The sequence below is a fragment of the Myotis lucifugus genome, unplaced genomic scaffold, assembly GCF_000147115.1.
Source record: "Myotis lucifugus unplaced genomic scaffold, Myoluc2.0 scaffold_32, whole genome shotgun sequence".
In the NCBI taxonomy this organism is placed as follows: domain Eukaryota; kingdom Metazoa; phylum Chordata; class Mammalia; order Chiroptera; family Vespertilionidae; genus Myotis; species Myotis lucifugus.
In genome coordinates, this window is record NW_005871080.1 from 7,991,516 (window position 1) to 8,003,531 (window position 12,016).

The 12,016-nt window shown below is 34.4% G+C and overlaps 1 protein-coding gene across 1 annotated transcript in view; it reads left to right on the top strand.

Annotated features, from left to right (window-relative positions):
- LRP1B (LDL receptor related protein 1B) overlaps nucleotides 1–12,016 on the top strand; it is a 1,324,618-nt gene that overhangs the window by 1,269,878 nt on the left and 42,724 nt on the right. Inside the window, exons 81-82 of the mRNA XM_023752441.1 lie at nucleotides 6,615–6,789; nucleotides 11,125–11,229. Of these exons, the coding sequence (XP_023608209.1) occupies nucleotides 6,615–6,789; nucleotides 11,125–11,229 (280 nt within the window). The remainder of the gene's footprint in view (nucleotides 1–6,614; nucleotides 6,790–11,124; nucleotides 11,230–12,016) is intronic.

A 12,016-nucleotide genomic window follows, 5' to 3' on the forward strand; every position in this document is an offset into this window, starting at 1 on the left:
TCATATGCTTATTCACTTATCTGGTCAGCCTCATATGATAAGCCATATTTAGCTGTCATCTGAAAGTCAGGTTGCTTACAAATCTCAAATGACTACCACATTATAAATCATTACTTGTTAAAACCTTTTACAGCTGATTGCTTTAAAAAAGAGAAATAGTCAACTATGAACATTATTTATACGCAAAAGTTATACAGGTTTCTCTGATCTTTCAAAAAATGTTGCCATGATAGTTTTATAAGGTACTTTTTGACTAAAATTATTGATGCCATCATTTTTAGTATGAATTTTGAAATAGCAGTCTGTTAAAAATTTAAATGCTCATCTTTTTAAATCTCACCCCATATGTCTACCTCAAATCAGAGTTTTGAAAACTTGGCTTTCTGAATTTTACATTTTCCTTCTACCTGGATACTCAGGGATGGCACTGTTTGCTCAGAATCAATTTTATTCCTTTAATTTTTTTCTGTTTTCTCTACAAAAATATTTGAGATATATTTCTATTTTTAGTAGTAAATTAGAAAAATGCTAATTTTCTTAGACATGCTTTCCTGATGAAAATTTATCAGCTTTAGTCACAGATTTGCACACATTTCTTTCCCTACTGAATATTTAATTAGTACCTGGATTAAGTATTTTTCTACTTTATTCAACTCGGTTCTGAAATTGGAAGATATATTTAGGACTATACAATAAGTTTAATTATTAAAATACCTGAGGTGTATAAAACATTTGAGGAATATAAAAAAGAATAAATTCTAGTATTTCTTAAATGTTTTTCTGTTCCCTTATATAAGCCTTCAAGAACAATAATCATAAAATTCTAAGCAAATGTATACAAGTTGCTATATCTCTTTTGCCTCATACACCAAGATAGATTAAAACTGGCTCTAGACAAGGAATGGCCACAATCCCTCTTATTAACATATTTAAGAATCTTAGAACTTTTCCAGAGAACTTTCCAAATAGATGTCAGTGAATGGTGACCCTTCAGGCTTGTGTTACTCTGTGATACCTTGCCTGTTAACTTGGTCTCATTGCTCTTCAGCAGTTCTCAACCTGTGGGTCGCGACCCCTTTGGCGGTCGAACGACCCTTTCACAGGGGTTGCCTAAGACCATCCTGCATATCGGATATTTACATTACGATTCATAACAGTAGCAAGTGTGAGGGGTGGGAGTCCGGTTTGAGTTCCTGCTCTCTGACATTGCAGGTCGAGGCGGCCTCAGGCCAGCTCTGCTGGGCCTGCGCTCTGGCTGCTGAAGGGCCCTTAGACACTCTGGCCGTTAGACCCTCAGATATCTAGGAAATCGGAGGTGCGCCAGTTTTAGAGACACATACAGGAAAGAGAACACTAAAGATATTCAAAATTGCTTTCTAGATTATTTTCCTGAGCCAGTGTATGAAGTATTAAAAAAGAAAAATAAGAGTTTATTTTCTACAGTTAGGCTCACTTATTCTTTTGTTGTGTTTATTTATTTATTTACTTATCTTTATTGGTGGAAATATTACAGATGTCACACACAACACCCCCCCCTTTTTTTTTCCTACTAAAATCATACTTCGGTTCACTATGATAATAAAGGCCGTTAAAGAGGATGGGTGAGTGAGGAGGGAGTCATGATATACTCTTAAGCATATTCAGTAATACAGCCTCTGTTCAAAAATGACGAAAGGGTGTCTTGGAGACATAAGTTAAGTCACATGAGATGACACCATTAGTCAGAAAAAGGACTAAATTTAACTTCCAAATCCCTCATATTCTGACCAATGTTTTTGTTTATCTCTTATTCTTATTATGTCTCCCTGATATAAGTATTCATCTAAAGTTTATAAAATACTGTCTTAGAAATTCTTCTCCATTTCATACATACATAAAAGCAGCCATACACCTCATGAAGGAAGAATATTAGCAGAATTCATAGGCCTGTTGCTCCTGGCACACAACTAAGTAACAGTGAAGCCTGGAGTGTGAATTGCACTAAAACTGGAGTTCAGTTCCGGGATGTCTAGGGATATGCACTGTGGAGCTTACCTAGTCTTCTTTGTGAAAGTGATCAGTTCTACTGTTTATTTATTGGCGTGTGTGTGTGTGTGTGTGTGTGTGTGCAGTACTAAATAATCAAAGGCTTGTTTAAATTATTAATCTTAAAGCCAATTCACAGAACTTTTTCTTTTAAGGCCAGGCCAAAATTCCCTGAAGTAGAACAATTGAGGTACATACATGTAGTTGTATAATTTAGTCTCCCCAATATAACCATTCTATATTACCAGTTAAAGAATCTTCAGGTTCCCCATTATTCTTACTGAGTTTCTTCAGCTCCTGTTTAGGTAGTATTATTTTAGTTTGGTTTTCTTCTCTTTAAATCAATTTCACACTTCACAAACGATTACAATTGAATGGCCCATTTACAAATATAAGTTAATAGCTAAATAGTCTTAGCAATTACTTTTAAATAAAAAGAAATATTTGGGGAAAATGTTAAAGGCAGCCAGAGATTTTATAGACATCTGTGTCTCCATGAATATTCATAAACCTGTATGTATACTCGTACATGCATATATTTTTATGCAGTCTATTAAGATACTGTTTGAAGATTAACGAAGGAAGTATGCCCTTGCATGCATGTCTGGCTGCTTGAAAAGAAATGATAGAATAAGAGAGAAACGGAGAGAGACCGAGTGCAATGGTAATCTCCCTTGATAAGTGCTTCATTTCTGTTGCAGAAAATAGCCATTGACTTATTCTCCAGTTCCATCTACTTAATTACCATGTGAATATTCTGTAATTACATATCCAGTGTTGTTCTTTAGATTACATGATTGTGTTTGTTGCTACTATGTATACAACTTTTAGTGTAATTATCCTATAGAGGTTATAATAATTTTTATATTGTGAATATAAAGTATTATTATATAATTTAATGGTAATTTATACTTCCTTAGCACAGATTCATTACATTTCACTATTGCTCCTTCTTTTCATATGCAGGACATCTCAATTGTTATGCTATTCAGGGAGAGAAAATGCTCAAAATTTATGAGATGGAATGTCCCACAAGAAGGACGGTTTTGTTGGTAGTAAAATATGCTGGTTCTTGGCATAGTGGACATTATTCAGACTGATTTTGGTTTCTTGATTTTTCCTTGTCTTAGCCTTTCAATTGGATCATCTGCTCTCTGAGTGCTGATGTCCTGTCTATATATATATATTTATATATATTTACTGTTCCTACAGTTCCCTGCATCCAATTAAATACATGCATGTCCCCAGCAAATAATCAATTATGGATCCACCGCTTCCATGTTTTTCTCATGGTTAAATTACTCATGTTCAAAATGAGAATCAACCATGTTGTTCCACCAGCTTTCCTTTTTATAAATTTCCTTTCCATAGACTGTTTGTTCTTGCTGCCACTTACTGGCCAGTCTGGCTGCACTCTTTTCAATCTTCCATTCCTCTCTTCTGTCTTCAATTCCTTCCCTATTCCTTCCCCTCCAATAAAATGTCTCCTATCAGCTATGTGATCTTCTAACCTGTCTTCCTTTAGTCTACCACTTTTATTTACTCCCCCTTTTCTTTTCCCAATTATATCTCCTTTTTTATTTCTAAAACCATAGATTAGTTTTGCCTCTTGAAGTGTATATAAATAAAAAGTAGTATATTATTTTTGTGTCCAGTTTTTTCTTCCAGTATTATTCTTGTGTGGCTCATTTATATTTCATACTTCATCTATCATCTCTCTATCTATCTATCTATCTATCTATCTATCTATCTATCTATCTATATTTTTATTCCATTGTTTGAGTGAACCAAAGTTTATCCATCTTTCTTGTGATAACATTTGGATTATTTTCAGGTTTTTGATAGTTCTATCTAAACAGATTGCTATGCACATTATGTACAAGTTTATGTGCACATATGTTTACTTTTCTCTTGGCTGTATATTAAGAGTAGAAATGCTAGGTCATAAGATGTTGGCGTGTTCAAATTTAGTAAATACTTTCAACACTTTTTCACATTGGTTGAACCAATTTATGTTCCCATAGCAATATATGAGAGTTTTTGCTATTTGTGGTCAGTTTGGTGGGTGTGCAATGATATTTTTTGAAGTTTTAATTTTTATTTCCTCGATTACTTACGAGTTATGTATATTTTCACATCTTTTAAAGCTTACTCTAAAACAAATTTAATTTATGCAGAAAAATTACTTATAATTGGTGAATTGTAGATAAGTCTTTATTATTGCCCTTTAGCACTATAGGCAAGTGCAAACTATTCCTTACTATAGTGTGGTATAGGGCAATCATCAACCTTCAGAATGTCTCTCAGGTTTTCTCAGCAATGTGGTTATGAAAACAAAGAGGTTCAAGATTTTAGATTTAAAATTACATTTAATTAAGTCTCACAAAGTCAGTCAAGAAATAATCTATTTAAGTCAAATCAAATCATTTATAACTATTAGAGAATGTAGTTTCTCTGCTACTGTAATATTACCTCCATATCATCATTTCTTACACTCTCCAGTTCCCAAACTCTCGTTCCCTAATATCTGCCCCATGGAAATCACCTGGGCCTCATCTCAGATTTATGAATTAGAATCTAGGGGTGGGCGGTGGTGGGACATAGGGCAAGGCACTGAAATCTGTGCTTACAAGTAAGTCCTCTACATGATTCTGATGAAATACATTTTGTAAACTTCTGAATAAAGAAAATTATATGAAGATTTGGAAAGATACATTAGGCAACTTCTGTGTTCCAATAGACAGCTGACCCAAGACCAAATAATGAAATGTAAAGCAACTGGGGGACTTTTAAAAGAGTTCTTTCTAAATAAGAGTTATCTAGAAATCTAACCAATGATTGTTCTTTAGAGAATTTTGCATGAATTGGAGACAGTACTAGATGATCATATAGGTTATTGCTAATACATTCTTCTTAAATGCAAACAGAATGCATGTTGTGTACAAATAAACAGATTTAACTTTTAGATCTCCAATTCTTTCACTTTTGAATATATAACTCTTCTTGAGTATAGCTAAAACTCATGTTAAGTATAGACTCTTAGAGTTCTTTCTAAATAAGAGTTATCTAGAAATCTGACCAATGATTGTTCTTTAGAGAATTTTGCATGAATTGGAGACAGTACTAGATGATCATATAGGTTGTTGCTAATACATTCTTCTTAAATGCAAACAGAATGCATGTTGTGTACAAATAAACAGATTTAACTTTTAGATCTCCAATTCTTTCACTTTTGAATATATAACTCTTCTTGAGTATAGCTAAAACTCATGTTAAGTATAGACTCTTGTAAGCATTGAATATCAATGTGGGTACTTGGCATAATGCAACAGAAAGCATGAGATTGCATGAAATAAATTTCCATAAATATGAAGCAAGTCTGTCAATAAATTTAATTTCTGTCTGATTTAATAAAGGGCTAAATAAATATATAAACATGAGAATAATAAATTATGTTTTAATTTGTCTCATCCACTATAATTGTCTTTGAGCAGGTTAAAGTTTGTAAATTGTGATTTTCATCTCAGCTAATCTCATTTAACATTGCTTCACATTTAGATAGCTAAAAGGAAATTGCTGCTTCCAAATCTAAACTCTGGTATCAATTTAATCATTTACTTTGCTTAATATTATCTGTATTGTGAATGTCAACATTTTGAATGTTATAAATTCTAATATATTCATAAACATACATGTAGACATGTCTGCTTTTCAAAAGATGGAGGCTGAATGTCTAATTACAGAATTAGTGTGGCTATCACACTAAATGATCTTTGTTTTTATTACTCATGATCAGGAGGTATATAAAAAAAAGAGGTATGGGAATAAATATTTGAGGACGTCTTCCTTCGTAGTTGAGGGAATTGTCTGTAATGCTCACTAAGGAACTTCTTTCAAAGCAAAGAGCTCAGACTCCAGGGCGGCTTTCCCTCTGCCTGATGGGCAGGTTATGTTCTCACCTGGGAGGGGACAATAGACTAGACGTAACACTGTCCTTTCCCACCCATGATGGACCAGCCAGTTTCCCAGGCCACTTTCCCTTGGCGTTTCATCAGAGGCACACCTATTGTCTGCCCACCTGCCCACGTCTTAGAAAACACTGGGCCTGCTCTGGCACGTGTCCAGGGGGCTTCTCTCCATCACACCAAGGCCTGGTGCAGAGGGAGGAGTCCCCTATTCACCATACACCACCCTGTTCTCTGGATGAAAAGCGGTACATCTAAGAAAACTTGAGCATTTCTGCTCATTTCAGAAGAATACTAATATTGCTCCCCAGAAGGAAAGCTAAGGAACCTGTTGACTTAAACTTTAAAATTCAGAAACCAAAGAGTTTGTCAGCTAGCATTATATCCATATAACCCATTTCCCCTTAGCCAGCTGAAATGATTCCCAACTCAGGCAAAAAGAGGAATCAAATCAATAGCATTATTAGAAATTTCTAGTTCCATGTTATTACAAGCTGATTTGTTAAATTAATCTACATATTGATCAACTGACTTTTAACATTAAATGAAATAGAAACATTTATTGCCACTGAAGAAAAATATCTTGTAATATAATTTTATTTTTCTGTTGTGCATTCTTCGTAGATGTGTGTCACCACTACTGTGTGAATTCTGAATCCTGTACTATTGGGAATGACGGAAGCGTTGACTGTGTCTGTCCAACACGCTATGAAGGACCAAAATGTGAGGTTGACAAATGTATAAGATGCCACGGTGGGCACTGTGTTATAAATAAAGACAGTGATGATATATCTTGCAAGTAAGTGGACATCAATTAATTATTAAAGTATTTTAACCCAAAGGGTTTAGCAGTCCAGCAAAAAACTGTAAAAACAATGTAAATTCTTTTTATTCTAAAATATGGTGACTATTGCATCCTTGTGTTTTTGTGGGGGTTTTTTTTGCTGAAGATAAAGTTCAGTTCATTTAAATTAAATCAAATTATTCAACACCTGTTATGCACATCCTGTGGACATGAATATTAATCATGTAATGATATGGTCAGATCATTCCCTATATAGAATATTTATAATAGTAAGCAAGAAATAGTAAAATGCAACATACCTTCAGAAAGCTATATGTAATATTCCTAAATTAGGATAGCTCAGGCTTTTAATTGTTTCATTATTATTCTCTACAGTGAGTATTGGCTCTCTGTTGTCACAAAACGATCCTTTTGGGGGAGAAGCAAAGGACCTGTCTAATGGAAACAAACATTATGTGTTTTTGTTGTTGTTTTGTTTTGTTTGTTGTTGTTTTTTACTTTGAACATAAAAATAAGGAAAAGGAATAATGTTTCCTGGGGAGCAACTAAAACAAAAATGTCCAAGTTATACTTTGGTTACATTATCTTTTGCCCTTTGGCTTCAAGGGCAAGTGAATGGAAAACAGATCATCACAGCTAAAGGGTAATGTCATTCAGTCTCTTCATGAAACGAGTTTATGCCACTGAGGTCAGAGGTCAATCCTCACTCCAAACTTCTTTCAACAACCTTTTAAAAGAAGAACTTATAAAGCACTGGACTCTACCACTTGCCTTGCTTAGGAGCTAATAAATGATGATATGAGACAGAAAAGCAGGCCGTGAGTGTTCCTGCCACAGCTCCCGCCGCCACAGCTGTGCGAGGGCGCCAGCCCTGAGTTACGGTGCTCTGCCAAACAAGGCCCCATAAAATTTTATTACCTACAGCATCAACATTTTTCTCTTTTATTTACTCTCATTTTAGAATTTACTCTAAATATGATTTGTGTTATCATCATGAATGTCATTTACGCAAACGCTCTAATTGGTTCTTGTGAAAGTACCTTATTTTTTCTTTAAAGTAAAGTAATTGAAAATATGACTAATTACAAATATGTGCCTTTGGTAAGTACATAAAAGCAAAATGCATTTTCATATAAACTGCCAAAATCGTGTTTACTTATTAAGCCCGTCAGTTCTTTGTGATGAGACTTTTAGCCTGCCAGAACTCTAGTTCGATTAGCGGGCGTGTGTCTTTCTTCCTGTCCAGGGCACCATCTCAGGAATGCGCTGTAGAGTCCTCTTCACAACCCATTTCATCCTCGTAGGGAACCATGGCCCTCACCTACGGCAGGCTGTGAGGCAGGTTCCCCCTCAGTTTACCTTAGAAAGTCTCAGGCAGAGTCACATGTTCTGTCTCCGTTAGGTGGGGAAGTTCCATGAGAGGAAGGGAGGGCAGGACTCTAGGGCATCAGTGCTGCCTGCTCTACAGGGAACTTGGCTCTGCCGACCTAAACACATGAGCCTTATAACTCAAGTAGGCTATTGAGGTTCAACATATAGCTCCTGACTCTTAAAAGATCTTTTTCAGAAAAATATATGTAAAAATAGGTAAATAATAGTTGGTAACAATGAGTAGATAGTGGAAGTTTAAAAGTAGGAGTATAACACTTGATTTATTAGATAGACCATAAAACGTACATGCCAAACAGGACTCCGGGTATGCTGAAATTATTAGACAGGTTTGTTTTCATTTCTAGGATATGCTTTATCTTAGCAGTGAATGAAGTTTACAGTGATATTGGAATTTGTTTCAGATGTAAAGAACTGATACTAAAACAGAAGCACAAACGAGTTAACGTAAATCTTTTAAGTAGGAAAATTCCAGCTGCTATGTATGTTTGTGATTCCTAATAGGTGTGTTTCTAATGTGTAGCCTATGAACTGTCAATTAGAATAGATACTCTGTCAAGTATAATGAGCATATAGATAACATGGAGCTAATTGAATTTTTTTTCTCTTCTGTAAATCTAAGTAAATGTTGATGAAGAAAGATTTTATCATAATATTTAGTAGTCTACACAATGCCTTTGATGTTGATTACTATGGTATTATTTTCGTCTACAGGATAACTATTAATTAACTTTTGGAAAATGATATATCACAAACTGTGCATGTGTGTGAGACATATGTCTGTAATAAACAAAATTATGATAAAAACTAGCATTAGAAATGTGAACTAGCCCTAGCCAGTTTGACTCAGTGGATAGAGCATCGGCCTATGGACCAAAGGTCTCAGGTTCCATTCTGGTCAAGGACAAGTACCTCGGTTGCAGGCTCCTCCCTGGCCCAGGCCCTGGTTGGGGTGTATTCAGGACACAATCAATCTATGTGTTTCTCTCACATTATTTCTCTCTGTCTTTCCCTATCTCTTCCCCTCTCTTTAAAAATCAATGAAAAAATATGCTCAGCTGAAGTTTTTAAAAAAATGAACTGTACTCTGATGCATTATAATGATTTGGATAATTTGTGTTTTTAATTTGAAATATGTACAAATTTCTGTCTTTAATTGAGAATTTAAAAAAAACCTTTAGGAGGCAACGTCTTTTATTACTTGTGGAAGCAGAAGTTTAAGAGCAATGAATAAATATGCATTTTTTTGTTTAAAAAGCTGGTATTTGGTGTATAGTTATCTTTCGTATGGAAAATCACTTCATGCATAATGAGCTATTTTTCTCTTTGATGTTGTACCTTTGACAGAACAAGAAACTAACTTTCTGCTCTTTGATTTTTAAAGAGGGTAGGCATGGAGAGCAAGGAACAGCCTCCTCAACCCACTTACCATACAGACACCAATACCACTGAATATGTGTGAATTTGTATTCGCATGCCTTCATAGATTATAAAGGATGTGACAGTCTCTGTTAAATCTTGGAAACTTTAAACCACTGCCTCTCCCCCCATATTTGGTCCCACTTTCTTTATCTCCAGTTCACTCATTGCTTCTGTTCATCTTAAAAAGAAATGTGATTTTAAAATTCATGTCCTTAACAATATTTTTAAATTAAGTACCCAGAAAAAGTTATAAGCAGTTTAGTCCATTTCTTGCTTCTCTGCCAACCACATGAAGTCCAACAAATATGCGCAAAATAAATGAACTACAGGATTGCTAACCAATATTTCAGACATCTAACCTATCATTGGCAATTGACCTTTGATGGATGTACTATAGTAGATATCCATTAAGGAAAGGGTCAAAGTGATCAATCAATGATATTGCAGCCTGATTTCTTTGTCAAGGTTATGTCTAGATTTATTGTGATATCACTGATTGCTTCCTAGCACCTAGTACTAACATGATCTCACAATCAAAATATTGGCAGGACGTGTTATAATTCTTAGTTGGTCCCAGGATTGTATAATTCTACTACCATACTTCTTATAGAAGAGGTCCCTTGGAAATTTGGAATGCAAATGCAGTTATTTCTGTTTCCCCCAACAATTTTTAATGTCCAACCTAATAGTACTTATTTGTTAATTTAAAAATATAACATGGCAAATAAGAAATTTGTTTTTTCCTATTATTATCATACTTGTTTTCCCCCTGTAGCAATAGTCATAGTTTATTCTTATCTCAGACATGTAAATATGCCATATGTTAGAATCATTTCCATAAGTATTCCATGTAAGGATACTTCATTACTTTGTTGCTATATTGCATATTGTTCCTATAACAGTACTATTTATTTTTGCAATGGACTGCTCCGTGTTTTGTTTTGTTTTTGTTGTTGTTAGAATAAAAAGGTTTACATTAATTGCAATACATATTCAAAGAAATGCAGTGGGACACATGTGACTACAGCATAATCCTATACTTTCTTACAAAATATGAAAACTAAAACTTATTAATAATTCTTTGGACTAGATTTCCAGATTAGAAGGAGTAGATGAGGCATTTGCCTCCGGAGTATATGATCATATGGTTTATAATTCACACTGATCTCATCAAATTCTAGTTATAGGAAAAGGGAATAAGATACTGAAGATAACATCTTCTCAAAGTGTAAGTGATAGGAATTAGAGTATATCTTTTTCACACATATATCTAGCTAAATTAAATTTTTATATAAAGCAAATGGGTTGAAAATTTGAAAGTTACCAAAATAATAATTTTATCATTATTCTGTTAAAAAATATTTGCCTTTAACAAGTCTGCCTTTCTGAAAACTTACTTTTGGCCAGCCCCTGCATGACTCCTCTAAGATGAATATTATCATGTGCGGAGAATTTGTGTCAGCTTTAAACAATGATGATGCCAGTAATGATGAGATTTCTTTTCCTTTGTTGTTGCAGCTGCACCAATGGAAAGATTGCCTCTAGCTGTCAGTTATGTGATGGCTACTGTTACAATGGTGGCACATGTCAGCTGGACCCTGAGACAAATGTACCTGTGTGTCTGTGAGTATTTTACAACTTTGTGGGCTTTTAATAGTATGACTTTGGTTGTACATGGAATCCCTGCTCTATTGTTCTCCTTTCATGGGGGGAAATATATTTTAAATAAATATTTCATGGACCTTTGATCAGGTATTTTCTCTCATTGGCTCTTGTGCTACAGAATCTCCTCCTTCATCAGTTGGCTAGTGACTTCATAAGGAGAACTCATTTAAATTTTAGCATCATACCCATTTCAGACATTCATAGATTTTTGAACTTGGAAGTGTCGGGGGAAATTGTTTTAGTTTTATTGATTTTATTTAGATATGTGAAACCCAGACATGATCCTATTATGAATACTTCAGTACTTAAGGTCATTCTTTTCAAAAGATTTTTAGGTATAGTTTCAAGTGTATAATGCTTTTGATATTTGTATTCATTTTAAGAGTGTTGTATTATGCAGACCTATTAAGCCTTGCTCCTTTGTAATACATTAATTTGAACCTGGGTTTCTAAATGTTTGGAAAGTATTGGAGATTCTCTGCTTTAAGAAAATCTGGAATTTAATATTTCCTCCTCTCAAATAACTAATGGTCCAGAATGGACAACTTGAAATAAAACTATTCAACTTATGTGTCCTCTACTTTGAGTTTTCCTTTATCCCTGCCAGAAGGGTAATGCCCACATAAGACCCACCTCGCAGAATAGCATGTGATGAGTTTGTATGAGAGAGAAGTGAGCATACCTGAGAACAATGTTAATCACATATTCTGTATGAAGTAAATTTGAAACATATTAACAAAAAATA